The sequence below is a fragment of the Vanessa atalanta genome, chromosome 5 (assembly GCF_905147765.1).
Source record: "Vanessa atalanta chromosome 5, ilVanAtal1.2, whole genome shotgun sequence".
Lineage (NCBI taxonomy): Eukaryota > Metazoa > Arthropoda > Insecta > Lepidoptera > Nymphalidae > Vanessa > Vanessa atalanta.
The window spans coordinates 10,309,036-10,324,511 of NC_061875.1; the positions used below are offsets into that span (position 1 = coordinate 10,309,036).

The 15,476-nt window shown below is 32.4% G+C and overlaps 1 protein-coding gene across 2 annotated transcripts in view; it reads left to right on the forward strand.

The window, feature by feature from the left end:
- The window catches only part of LOC125063882 (protein qui-1), a 103,779-nt gene that overhangs the window by 59,300 nt on the left and 29,003 nt on the right, over positions 1 to 15,476 (forward strand). Inside the window, exons 5-14 of one of the 2 annotated variants that reach the window (XM_047670561.1) lie at positions 618 to 787; positions 2,602 to 2,756; positions 4,675 to 4,843; positions 5,095 to 5,254; positions 5,416 to 6,160; positions 6,238 to 6,381; positions 7,170 to 7,412; positions 7,788 to 7,963; positions 8,501 to 8,647; positions 11,817 to 11,935. In XM_047670561.1, coding sequence (XP_047526517.1) covers positions 618 to 787; positions 2,602 to 2,756; positions 4,675 to 4,843; positions 5,095 to 5,254; positions 5,416 to 6,160; positions 6,238 to 6,381; positions 7,170 to 7,412; positions 7,788 to 7,963; positions 8,501 to 8,647; positions 11,817 to 11,935 — 2,228 coding nt within the window. The remainder of the gene's footprint in view (positions 1 to 617; positions 788 to 2,601; positions 2,757 to 4,674; positions 4,844 to 5,094; positions 5,255 to 5,415; positions 6,161 to 6,237; positions 6,382 to 7,169; positions 7,413 to 7,787; positions 7,964 to 8,500; positions 8,648 to 11,816; positions 11,936 to 15,476) is intronic. The other variant, XM_047670562.1, reaches the window with a different exon arrangement.

Genomic DNA, 15,476 nt, shown 5'->3' on the forward strand with positions numbered 1-15,476 from the left:
ATCCAATTACAATACAATTGGGTCAATCACATCAATTCCTCCGTTTTTGGATAAGTAGCTTTTGTTTCGAGTAGTTCTTTGTAAATAAAAGGTTCTTTATAAGGTTAACTTGATTTTTGTACGACAGAAATATTCGATAATTTTTACCCTTATTACGTATAACCTCATACCTAAAGAAATAAATTCATTATTCCATTTTAATTATGGTAATTAAACATAATTGGAAATATTCTCGGTATATTTGAGCAATATTCTTTTATACATATACTAATTAAATGAGGAGACGTTTTAATACCTAACTAAAACACAATACTAAACTGATATACATAAAAAATGAACCAGTAGAAAAAGCGCGTTTGGAAAAGATTTTAGTATTTAAAATCATATATGTAAGTAGTTGCGTTTCATAGTGTCTTCCGCTTTAAAAGTCAAGCGTTAATCTGATGTTCTTGTTGAAATATAAATAGAGAAACAAATAATGGAAATCAATTCATAGAATACTAATAGTATGGACTTCGTGTGCATTTGTTTGATGGTTTCATATCGTTCTTTGACACCGTCAACCACGAGGAACTTAATTTTTTTGAGCCTGAGAGTAAAATTGAATATTGTTGTAGTGTTTCATCGGCGGTGACGCTTCAACTTATCAACCAGTCCTTCCGTTCAAGATCGATGTTGATTTATTCGAACAGTTGGTTAAGTCGGATTCCACACAAACCGCCCTTCTACGAGCTTGTTACAAAATTAATGACGACGGAACTTACCACCTTGACGGCGATGAGAAATGGTAAGCTTTTAAACATGATATTGTTCTTATTTAATACTGAATCATTTAAAGGTCAGTGAATGAAGGTTATTTTTTAACTAAGACGCTTTGGATACATTTTATACGAGAAAGAGCGAATTGAAAGACCTACTATTTGCAATCTTAGTTTTATTGTTTGTTAACATTAAAAAATATTTAATAAGATGATTTTATGATGAAAAGTATAGAGAACGCTAGAAATCCATAATATGTACGTATGTATATAAACTAAACAAAAGAGTTAAATATATAAAATTAATAACAAGAATATTATTATATATTTATACGTTACTTTTTTTATGAATATTAATATATTAAATTCATTGTCTTATTGTTGAGCTATATCCGCGCTCTAAAAATACGCCGGATAATAATTTATCACTGTAATTACAAAAGGTGTTTAAGCACCAGAATAAAGTATTATTTTATCCCAGGTCACTTTATTTTCAAGAGAATCCTCCCGACCGTCTATTAAGACCATAGCAGTTTACGATCTACCTCTGAAATAAGATCCGGTTACTCAGTGGGATCGTAAACTAAGTAATTTATAGGACAAGAAAGAGATCCTTGTACATAAATATCGCTACATCTAAGCTTAAGGCTATATTTTATAGTAAAGACGAAGAAAGACTCGACAAAATCTATGTAAGGCAAGATAACCTGCATTATTCAATGTGTTGACCCTTATTTACGCTTATGATTATGTAGGTACGTAAAAGGTTATTACAAATTGGATCAAAATCCCCAAAGTCCATTCTTAAGCTGAATTTCATTTCAGATTTTATTCAAATTATATTTTATATTTGAACGATTTTATATTCAAATAAATTTTATATACAGTAGAATCCGCTTATAATGACTCCGCCTATATTGACCAAACGTTTATTGTGACGTACTTACATCATGAAGTTTGGTTCTCATATAAAATTCTTTGTAAAAAAGTCAGATATAATGATTTTCCTTATAGTGACAGTTCGCCTCTATATAACTCACCTGGTCATAGGCCTCCCCCAAAGATCGCAACAATTACCGGTCTTGTGCAGCCCGCAATCAGCTGCTTCCCGCGACCTTCACCAGGTCATCGGCCTAACGACTGAACCGAATTTGGTGAAATTTGGAATGAAGCAAGCTTGGCCCCAGGGAGAACATCTCTCCTCTTTATACTTAAAATGCGACCGGAAACTAGTTATTTTATATACCTAGCGTAGCACACGTACAAGATTATATTTATAACAAAACTAACCTAACAAAAAGACTGAAAACATTCAACTTGGTAGGATTCACGCATTTATGAACTGTGACAGAAAATGTCTTTGTTGTGTTCCAATAATTTATTCAATTCTTATACACATGTGCCGTAATGTGATACTTTACTCTCATAATAAGAAAAGACAAGAATGATGAGACAGATGTTTTTCTAAATTATAAAGTAAGCCAGTAGAATTAATGGTACCTTCATTATCAGACCGAAAATTTGCTCTTAATAAATTTAAAAAAAAAGTGCCTCCGTGTTGAAAATTCCTATGAACACGTCACACTAATAGCTATAGATATACACAATATAAAGTATAAACATAAAATATTTTAACATAAGCATGTCGGTGACGCAATATCATTCGATATTCCCTTAATATATATATATATATATATATATATATATATATATATATATATATATATTGAAATTTTCACTTAAAAAATCTCTTGTATAATGTAAGTAAGATAATATATAAGATAATAACAAAATCGTAAAATCACTATTTTTACTACTAATTAAGTAATCTATTTTAAATTAGGTACAGCGATTTACATGAACGGGAGGAACAGCGGAAGAAGCTGTCGGCAGTTCAGAAGGTGTTCAATACGCTAGCGCTAGAAGCGCTGGAAGGCGGTGCTAATATCATCGATTTACTTAGAAGCCCTGTGGAAATACAATGCGAAGAGGCGATCGGTAACTATAATTATATTTTGGTCAAAATACAGATGAAGTTGTTTAAGAAATAAAGAAATAGCTAGACGACGATCAGCGACATCTCCAGCAATCAACACATAACTTTAATGAATTGTACACTCAAACCTCCCTCTGTGCCTCAAATCACTCTGGTTATTGGTGAAAACTATAGGAAAATTCGTACGTTCGTTTCTGAGTTTATTGCATACAGACAGAAAGTAGACGTGATAACTGATAATGATAATTTGGCGTTCGGTGGGATTTCGATTTTATTGTAAGGGGAAACATGTCAAGGGGTATATCAACATACGAATAGGTATTTAGGGCTGTTGTCTGCTTAATTTTGTTAAGTTCGATATTGTAGTGCCGCCTTAGACTTTAACTCTACTTAGAACAGCAAACACTTGAAAAACAAACTAATCAGGTTATCGAAATTAATATGATAATACGAAATATTGATTATGTTACAGGTAAAATAGATTTTTTTTTTATTTTAATAATTAAATACCAAAAATATTGGGATTTTTAAACAACAGTTTGATATAATTTTGCAAACAATGCATGCACAAAAGTCACCTGTATAATAAATATTTTATTTAAAAATGAACAATAATTCCACTCTAAAATGAAATAGTACATTGCTGAATGACGAGAAATCGCTACATTCTGCATAGCTTAATCAAGAAAATAGTCCAACGGTTAACCTAATTTCCCGGAAACAACGGCTACGCTTGCATTGAAATATCTTTACAGTCTATTGCTCTACTTGTTGATTGCTCGCTATAGAAATAAAATCCGTTTTAATTTTTCATTCTGTTCTTTCTACCTCTATACTTTAAACATTGCTTAGTAACTTTAAATGATTAACTACATAAAATTCGTTTTAAAAGTAAGCCTTTCTAATATTTTTTTTCGTTTAAACAATAATATTTTCCTAAGTCTATATTCGTTTGTTTAATCATAGATAAAAAATAGAGTAGATTTATTGCCACAGCCTTCCGTGTATTTTTAATCAACCCTTCTTTTTCTATTTCTATTTACGCTCTGAAAATCAAATATGTATATCAAGTGCAATTAAGCATAGTTGCATAGTTTACAAAATGATAGAAACTCATACAAATTTTTATATGTACTTGTATACGCATATTAAAGTATTCCTTTTTTTAGTAATGATATATATATATATTCATGGAGTTATTTAATAAATTTTCAATAAGGGCTGATGTCAAAATTTACATTTTTTACTGATTGTTTTCTAGATAAATATCTTTACGTCGTTTTTAGTACTTATGCATAGCTTAACAATAATGATAAAAGTTGAAAGAGCATTTGTTAATTTTACATTCTTAAATCAAGAGCATGTGGACCAATTTTATCATAAATAACTATTTAATATACATACAAACGTACATAAAATACTCAAAATTCTCAAAAGTCTAGTTAGTTTTATGCCGATTAACTTTGCAGTAGGGCTCTATGCGATGCCATCTGAGTACCATCCACTTATCATATATTATTCTACTGCCAAATAGCAACACTTAGTGTTTTTTCGGTTTAAAAGGTGAGTGAGCCAGTGTAACTACAGGCACAATGAACATAATATCTCAGTGGTACCATTTGAATGGCTCATTTGAACGTCCGCCTACTTGTGCCATTAAAAGCAATCCTTATATTATTACATTTATATTTGTTCATAAAAAACATTTCTCTTGTATCTGCGGAACTCTGTATGTGACTCAGTTAGGCAACTCATATTGTAACATATGATACTATTTGTTTGTCTTAATAAAAAGAGAAATGAAATAATACTCATAAACAAATTTTCTTTTACACTTTATAGTGACCACTAATCATATGCATTTATTTATTCTGAATTTAAATATATATGTAAATATTAACGTTAAATTCCTTGTTCCAGAATTATTATCAAACGGAAAGCACCCCAAGGGTCTGATAGCTGTGTTAAGAGACATTCCAGATTTGGAGCCTGACGACTCCAAACTAACAGCACTAGCACATGAAAGATTAAAAAAATTACAAAAAAAGTTAGAAGACCTTTTACCTGAAACACACGTTGTTAGACTTGAGTAAGTGGGCCATAAAAATTTATTGCTGCTATTAAACCTAAATAAGGAAAAACTTTTTCACTTTTGTACCACGTTTCAATACTTTTTTATTTGTAATTTACCTTGTTTGTTCCACTTTTATATTATTCGTTACAGTTTTCTTAATCGTAACTGCTCATCTGTCCGGTGGCAGGCATTACAAGCAGAATATGAACATCAAAATTCATTACCATATCAAATAATGCAGCTGTTCATTTTATGTTTCCCCCCAGAGCCACATCAGCAGATTCTTCTCGAACGGATGTAGCTTCAGATAATGAAGAGAAATTGTCGCCCTTTAGGGAAGGAGTACAGGCTGTGGTATGTTCGCTGGTCGATGACAGCCTCAGCACAGAACCTGATCAGGGCAAAGGCAGGAAAAAGACTGTACAGGTTCGTATTGCTTATACTACTTTTGTTTACTAATAGTGGACTCGCAATGCAACCGCGAGATTTTTTGTATATTTACTACAAACTAAATCTACTTACCTAACATAAAATCATTAACTTTGTTGATTTGTTGCCTAAATAATACAACATTTTATTTGTTGCAGGAAGTTTTTTTGGAACATATTACTCACCTTAGGATATGTATAGAACATAATGAACTATATAAGGTTACTGTTAAACAAATTGAAAACGCAGCTAGAACTATATTAAATAATGCCAAAGAAAACTACGAAAGTCGCTCACGGCATCCTCCAGTACTGATATACGGTCCCGATGCTTCCGGAAAAAGTTCGCTGTTGACTCATCTATATTTCAAATTTGAGGAAATATTTCCGAAACCCGTCTTGAGGATAATACGTTTTTCTGCGTCAACACCACGATCGGCTTACAATCTAGAACTGCTAAGAGTTATGTGCCAACAAATATCTATTATCTTGAACATTCCAGAAGGCTATCTCCCTAAAGACGCAAGTTTCGATCCCCTGTACATAAACAACTGGTTTCAAAGTTTACTAAGACGTTGCGAAGATATGGAAAACGAAATTCTGCTGATTTTTATCGACAACGTTCATAGAGTGAATCCATTAGAATGCGATATCGTGACAGGCTTATCCTGGCTACCAATGTCTTTACCGAGAAACGTCTTCTTAGTGTGTACTAGTGCAGTTTCTCTGGAACTACTACAATTAACCCCGGCTCAAAAGGAAAAGTTTAAGGTTCAGAATTGCTATTACTTGTTGGACGCGATAGATGATACACCTGATAATAACAGCTCCGGTGACTTCATTGATGGTGCTTTTGACAATTTAGAAGTCGTCTTCGGTTCGAAAGCCTTCAGTAAATTGGCTGGTAATCATTTGGTATTTGTAAGTTTCCGTCGTGTAATGTTACAAATAAAATTAACAGTTGCTCCCTTTGTGTTTCAGGTTACATAACTTGTTCCGAGTTCGGTCTTACGGAACTCGAACTGTTGGAACTTTTGATGCCAACTAGCAACAGTGAAGCTGTTATTACGCTCAAGGATGCCAACTTCAACTTTTCCACTTTATGTGTCGCTAAATATATGATGAGTAAGTACAGATTATGTTTGGATTTCTCGTCGTAAAGTTGCTCAACTTAGATTGGATTCTTTTTTCTAGCAAAGAGTTTACGTGTGCAATTTTTTTGGTATACATAAGCATTACATAAGTTAATAGAAATGTTATTGTTCTTAATAATAAAATATTTCCCCAACTCAATAATACAAAGTTAAAGTATGATATTGTTAAATAGCAGTCACATAGTCACATGCTAATTATGGGTTTATTTTGTTTATTTAGTTTAATGTTTCAAATTCGAAAGTTATCGCTCTGTGGAAGAAAGCTCAGTTACTTTTGCTTATAAGAGCAGCAGATATTTTATGAAATAAACATAATATATATACTAACCTTAACCAAACTCAAAAACCAAATAGAGCGTTTTGGACAAACTCGAGGAGATATTTTGTTCTGTTTTCAAAGATCAGTAACCTAATTACTATTTGTCCAACCGAAAATTAAACAATAAAATCAGAGATCAGAGATAATACAAGGTCAAGGTCAATTCTATTTACAAACATTTATAATTACATGAATTTGTACCTTAAAATTTGCTGTGCTAGCACTGTGTGCGCATTACTAGTTGTAATTGCGTTTGAAGTCTTATATTATATTATCAAAGATGAGGATCACTCTGGATCTTCGACTTACTCTAGGTGAATGGTAATTTGATATATTTATTGGTAGGTGTTATATGGGTGTTGTACTCCTACCTCCCTAAAGTAATTGTAAAAAAGTCAAATAACTTAACTGTAACTGATTTATTTACTTCCAATTAATAGAGTCAGTAATATCGGAGACCGTGGTGTCGGGTAGGAGCACGGTGCGATGGCGAGCGGCTGCGGCGAGTGCGCGAGCTCGGCGCCGCTACGTGCGCGTGCAAAGCGCGCTGCGCGACGCGCATTCCGACCTCGCCGCGCTGCACTTCGCCAACTTCCTGAACGACGCCGATGACACTGACACTTCGGAAACTCAGGAACCCGGCAAGTTCAACTCTCATTCCCAGCGACATCTATTCGCAGTCGGTACGTTTAGAACTCTGAATAAATATGGTATATTAAAAGTAACGCGGGAAGTGGTACCGACGAGAATGTGCGTAAGTCGAATTCGCTTAAATCGGAATTCTACTTTACATTTTCTTTTTACGTAGCACTTTGGATAGTTTTTTTTCATAAAAATAAGAATTATTTTTTTGTAAAAAAAAAGAGCTCTTTTATTTATTTATCCTTTTTTTTGGATCGAATATCTGATATTAAGACGTAAATACATTAACAGATCATATAACGTCTTCTTATTTGCTTAAATAATCAGTTAGTGTGCTAAAATACAAAATGTTTTTTTTTGTTTGATCAAATATAAACTTTGAATCGTTTTTAAATCCAACCTTCTTACCTAAACAGGTTGCGTAGACGACGATGCTCTTCTGGACTCCACGCCTTTCCATTCCGCTAGCAGAACGGCGGCGGCATTCACGCAGCGACACGTGGAAGAGTCTTGGTTGCATCTTCTACTCGCCGGTGACTTTTCCAAATTAAAGGACCTGACTGTCTGTAATTTTGACTTCTTACTTGCCGCTGTAAGTATTTCGTAACTTCTTTATTAACATTTATATAACAAGCTAATACATATACGTATATCATAAATGATATAATTGGTTTGAGTCGTAATTTTATTGTGATATACAGATCAAAAATTGGACCACGTCTTAAAGGTTCAATTTTAGGTAATTTTAACTGACATGGGCAAAATTTTATCGTCATAGCCTGTTATCTGACCGCCCGTTGCGAAGTGAATGATTTTTTGGTCACATGTGATTTGTAGTCGCTTATATGTTCTTAAGTGTTGATTCAAATGATAAATTGTAAAACAATTTAAATTTATATGAAATATGTTGTCTAATATATCAATAATAATTGGCACTTCAATTTTGTTATACATACCTTATCTTTGTTTTAAAACATGTACGCATAAGCTAGATAGAGGAAAGAGATTCTTAGCCCTAAAGTGGGATATTATAGATTGTGATATAATAAAAAAAATACTTGGTTTGAACTTGAATAATCTTCGCGCAAAGTCGCATTGCACAGTATAATAAATGTAAATTATTCAACAGGTGCAAACAGTAACGATATCCTACCTACGTTGTATTCTTGAACACGTCCGTTGTTATATCCTGGATAGAGACGTGGAACTAGTTTACGGCGCTGTGAGAAAATCTAGCGACATTCTCACTAGAGATCCTATGCAATTAGGTGCTCAGGTAACTGTTTATTTATTACTCTTTACTTGAATTTTTTTTTTAGGTGGTTTTCTGTAATTTGTTTAGTGAGTGAATAAAATGCAAGACTTCTTTTACACGAAATAATCCGTTTGGTATATTATATTATCGGAGTGATATTATGACATTTACAGAGGATATTATGACATTTATAGAAGCAATTTCTAATATTGCTTTCTAGTTGTAAAATTATTTATGATACTGCAGAGCTATTCTGTAAGAACTTACTTCGTATCTCATTCGTGAAATGTGACCTGACTTACGTTGATGCGCTATTTTCAACCAACTTCAAGAAAGAAGGTTATCAATTCGGTTCGATGTTTTTGTTTTGTTTTTGTTATTTCAAAACTCCGTATTTGATGTACCTATTTGGAAGATATTTTTTTGTTTGTGATGGGATCAAACGAACGAAACGGTTGTTCACTTCACTTCTTCCAGTTTCTTCCGTTTGATTTAATGACTAATTTGGAATCGTTTTTTCTTTGTTTAAATGTTATATTATTAAGTGTGTATTTTAAAAATTTTAGAACTATTATTTTGAGTTGCGTGTTTTTACAGAATAGTTCTAATGTATTAAGATGTGATGTTTAGTTATAATATAGTATCGATTATTTATGTGTGTCACCGTTAATTGATTGTAGCTGATACATATATTTTGGTGGTAGGGCTTTGTAAGCTAGGGCTTGATAGGTACCATCCACTCATTAGATGTACTACCGCCAAGCGGTATATTGTATTGATGTATTCCGATTTGAATAATAAGTAAGCTATTATAGGTACAATATCTTAGATCCCAAGGTATTGGTGGCGCATTAGCGATGTAAGGAATGCTTAACATATCATACATCGCCAATGTCTATAGGTGGTGATAATTGGCCCACCATTGGTTGGGCCAGATACCCATTATAAAAAAAAAAAAACTATATTAGCATTATAATTGTGTAACTCACTAATGGACTTTATGTTTCTTAATAGTTTTTATAACGTTATATTACATTACATACAAATCGTTTAATTTAAAGTTTAAGTTTCTGTAATAAAATTAACGCGTTACGTTTTGCAAAATGATCATCAACGAAATAAAATAATATGAATTTACGTTTTAATCATAATCTTGATTTGAATGAGAATTAAATTAAGTAGGAGAATATTAATCAAGAAGAATATTAAAACTTAAGACGTTTATGTCCAATTCATTAAGTTGGAAGCTTATTGTCAATCAATGCAAGCTTATAGCCTCAAAGACAAAATACGATAAAATTCCTGTGATGGGTATTTTATGAAGACATTTATACGGAACGTTAATTATAAATGTAGGTAACCTTCCCGTTGACCTTCCATTATCTTACATCGTTTCGGAATTCGCCATTATTTTTTATTCAAATGCAAAGATCTAAATACAAGATTTGAAGTATTATTACTGCCCAATAAATGAGTGTGATTTGTTTTCAGGGTTCATGTATGTGTGTGTTTCTTTATTCTAACATTCATTTGTATGTATGAGTTATCGTTAGAATTCTGACATCATCTCGGATAACACTGTCCATAAATTTATTTATTCAAGAGATTGGTATTTTAAAGTAAAAAAATATTAACTATGGACATAGCATTCTTTGTTATTAATAAGATACCAAAAATTTTCTTAGTTATATATTACTTAATGTTGCATTATATTATATACTAGTATAAGTATAAGCTTTAATAATTCCTTAGTATTTCTTAGTCCAATATTTAATTAAGCCGCAACGGCTCAACGATGTCGGTTCCGGCTATTGTCTAATTCCTGACACAAGCCTTAACTCTGAACTGGAGGGGAAATAAAATTGATGTATAAAATATCAATATAAATTTATAATAAGAAACGTTTTATATAACACAACAACAATAAGTTTGACTCCTTTGATTTCCATGTCATACGATATATAGATCCTTTCCGTAAACCACGACTGTTATAGTTGTAACTTTAGAATTTATAAAGCACACCTTTCTGCAATTGTTAGAATTGTTGGGCTCTTACATAGTCCGAGAATGTGTGTTCCCGTATAAAACCCATTCGTTTCTCCAAAGGAGAAGTTGTTTAGTCGAATCGACAAACTTATCTAATTTTAGGCCATCGTACTTCATCCAATCTGTCCTTCACTAAGGCATTACGGGCCCTCGAAGTTTAAATAGCCCGAGATAACCCAGGATCTAAGACGACAGGGCTATGTAAATAAAGCAACGGTTAATTGCTGAACGTTCTCTTGCGATTATATTCAACAAGTTCATGTCTTAAGGCTTTTACTTTTAAGCAATAAGTATGTACATAGTTCTGACAAACAGATATTTCTGGATATCAACGAATTTGTTTAATAGACATATATACATGAATCACATAATAGGTATTCGTAATATTGATTGAACAATTATTTTATACTATAAAATAAATTCTTATTTATTTATGTTACACTTATTATAAATGTTTCTTATTTTTAGTGTTCTAATTAAAATATATTTATCCCCCTTCCCATCAGCATTAATCCTTTGAATTTACCTCGATCAAGTAATGTCACGAGGTATTTCGTTAAGACTGTTTAAATCTATGTTTGTTACAAAGATACTCCACGTCCTTCTACAATTACTTCAATTACGTACTTAGGGATTTATTTATTAGGGATTTAGGGATTATATATATATTCTTATTGTAAAATGTTTTCTGTAATTACTTAACGATATTAATAATTCTTTCACCATTAGTCACCTACTTTTTCTGTAGTAACACAGGCTAAGCATAGCTTAGCACATTTTATTTCAGTCTAATAAAAAACAGTCTTAAATAATGGTAATTGTAACAAGCTACATCATAAGTGCTATTGAGATACATACGTATGTATATATGTATACTTACAGTCACAAACTGAAAACCATACAGGCAAAGTTGCTAGTATTAATTTATCTTAAGTCCTTAGTATTTTATATAAGTATATAATTTATATTATAATACGTATTATAAACTAAACCTCAAAACCAATTATATAAAATAATTTAACGGTTCGAAATAATTAATGCTATCAGTAAATAAACGCTTTAAATATTTACAAAACACAATATCGAGTTTGTCGGTAGAGAAACCGTTAACTAAAATAAAGCAGCGGTTTGTTTTGTAATCTAGATAATAGCGTGGCTGCGGCCTGCGGTGGCGCGGCGCGGCGTGCTCGCCACCCTTGTTACAGCCGCCATGGCTTGGTGTGATGGCTACGACAAGCCGCTGCTGGTACCACTTAATGGATGGTGAGTATTTTTTCCCCTTTAATTATACTACAGTACAGTATACCGTATGGATATTTGTATAATAACATCTGTGTTACCGAATACGTTTAGAACGACATCTTCATTGGTCGTATAGTGCATAATAAGGTTCTTTATATAAGTTGCTGTGTCCTTTTGCTATGTGTCCATCATATGAATTTAGTTTATTCTAGGTAACGTTAAAGGAAATCTCATTTCATTTTCGTTAATGACCTTATTGATATATGTCGTGTACGATACCATAGAGTTGAGGTTTGTCGTTGTTGTTTTGTAAGTAATTATTGTTGATATAAAATATCTATTGTTGCACCATTCGCGTAATAGGGACTCGTTTGTTCGGCAAACGGCATGATGCTCTCATATGCCGTCATGACCCTCTCCGACGCCGCTCTCTATTCCCTATTGTATGCTTTGCAATGCTATACATTATTATAATAAAATCTATTTATTTTGTTATTTAAAAAAAATACTCTATCTTTTCATGTTTTTTTCTCCATATTTATTTATTAGTTTTCTTGAATTATAAAATATTTTCAATAACCGTTAATTTCGATGTTTGGCATCTACCGGAACTATCGTGACGGCTGCATTTTTATAAATATAGTCTCGAATGATTTTAGGGTAATTGGATTCGATGCCACTCTGTTTGATTATAAATAATGTGAATTCGACCAAAACTTTACCGATTAATTAGTATTACCTTGTAAAACGTAAACAGTCTACATATACAAATGTTAACAGTTATGACTATGATATTCAAGGTTACTTGTCGATCGTCAGATGTTTTTTTACATATTAAAATAGCAATTATTGAAATCTCATGAAAAAATGTTAGGATCCCATAATGTCAACATGGAACATTTAAAAATTCTTCGTTGTTACGAATTATCCGTGCTTCACAATAAAATGATACCGTAAAACAAGCAAAAGTTGCCAACGCAACCAAGTAGGCTTATTAAATTACTAAACAAAAATGTATTCATGTACATCTTTATTTAAATGAATAAAGTTATAGTGATAAATATCTGCCTCGATGCTTAAGGCTAAGTGGTCTTCAGTTCAAATCCGCAGTCCGCTATTGAATTTTTTTTTGGACTTTTCTCTCTACCAACTTTCAGAAGAAAACCGGCTATAGGAAGCTAGTGTTACACTTCCGAGTCTCGCATAGCTTGTAAAACTGTTTGTCCCATGACCGATTTCTCACCAACTGAATTGCTGTTTCATATAATTATGAGAATTGTGTATTATTTCTTTATAGAGTGTCATATGTGCATACTTGTGATAAAAATAACTCATTTCAACTAAGACTTGGAGTGGTCTCCTGATGAATTCCACTGCCCATTTCTCATATAACAAATGTATCCAACAACTTTGGGAACTCATCCTGCCAGGAAAAGCAATACTAAGTATTACTGTTTGGCAAAATAATGTATGTTGAGTGGGTACCTAATAGACGGGCACAAAACCCAACCACCAATTATAGTTTTTAGAATTTATCAAATTTTTTCATTAGAACTCGACATTATCACAACGCCGAAGGTTTTAGTTGAATTCCCTTATCACAAAATATTATGTACTACCTCTGATTCAAAACATCTTATATTTGCATTACACAGCCCGTTTATGAAGAAGTTTAAAGGCTATACAACTTCACGCTTCGAGCTTGGCGGAGCGGAGCAGTAACGCAATTTCGCAAATGTCAACCAACTTCGTAAAGTTGATTTAATGAGGCGCACGTGATATACTCCTAAAACAAGCATTTATAATTCAAATTGAATCCCGAACAAGCAAAGAATAATGTATTTAAAATTTAATATATTATATATATATTAAAAAATTAAAAAACTACTTCCAGACAGATTATATTATATACATATATAATTGTATGCAACTAACATAACTTTGTATTTTAAATGTTGAAAACGTGTAACGTGTTTCTTGCCGATTCTTCTCAGTAGAATCTACATATTGAATCGCTGGTAGCTCCAATAAATATAGTTTTGTTAAATGACGATTCAAAAGTGCTTGTAAAAGCCTACTTGAATAAAGCATATTTTGTTTTGATTTGTTATTATGGAAGGAAAGTGTATTTATGTTGTTATGCACAACCACTCATGGTTTCTCATCATAACAATAGGAAGTATGACGCTCAATACGGACGCCATATTTATTTTGTAGTGACGTCACAAAGCATGATGTAGGATAATTTGATTTTAATAAATTTGATAAATTTTAACAGAAAACCCTCCGGCAAAAGCTGGAGAGTGGTAGTTGCGAGGCAGAAAATGTCTTAAAAATTGGCGCTGTTGTATATTTTCGGACATCTAGGAGGTGCAGATGAAACTTCAAATTCTGATGCGATGTCCGAAGGTAAAATTCAGTAGCGGGGTTTAATCCAAAGAATTCCACGGAACATTTGCCTCGAAATATCACCAATAAATATGTAACAATTGATAAGAAATATAACCCTTTTTCATTTATTGGCATTTAAAAAAAGGACAAATCGCCACAACCCTCGGTAAGCCATTGTAAATCCCGGAATAAATCAATAGAGCCCCCAGTCATATGTTTTACTTTATAGTGATTGCGGTAGCCGCGTGGCGTCTCAATTGTTACGTCCTATTTTTTAATCCTGCTGATACTGCTATACAGTATATAAAAAAGCTCCAAGATTAATTTATAACTTATTTGTATTTTTTTTAAATATACAAATCATAAAAAATATGAAATACTAATAACAGTTTTCTATTTCTCGTCATTTTTCTTCGAATACCTTCGAATGTCCCAATTTCGATTTATTCCACTAAAAGCCTTCATATTGAATGAATAGCGTCCCCATATAATAGAGGCATATGTATTATATAATTATAGTGATTGTGGTATTAACCCAACGACCCAAGCGCCGTCAGCCGAACAAACCTTACCGCACCTGCGACCCGCATCTTTTGTACATAAAATGGACCGTATTTTAACATTTTTTGCAGCCAGGTTTTAGTATTGTGGTAAGCGAAAATGAAATGATATTTGCCCTTAATATTTATGGACGCTTAATATTTGCTATGTAATTAATTTAAAACAAATTTTAGTAATCATTTATGCATGTTATAGTTTTCTATACACGATTATATAAAGGATAGTAGGCGTTTAGTTCGTGCAAATTAATTTTTATGTCAGATATTTTGGTATATCCATGCTGATGTTGTCCTACTAGCCGACTTGAGTTACGACGGTCGTTTTCAATGGGTGGATGGAGAAAAGCAAACAGCGCAGAAGATATAGTGCTTAGGTATATCATATATCAATTCTACTGATATAATCTGTTGTTAAAATGGTGGGAAAAAGTAACTACTGAGTATCTTTTTGTCGGTATAATCTACTTCCCGAACCGGCGATAGCTCTACATTTAATTCTACACTGTAATATGACGATTCAAAAGTGCGTGTATGAGCCTTCTTGAATGAAGAATATAATTATATTTTTTTTATTTGATTAATGAAAAAAATATTATACCAATATACCCATA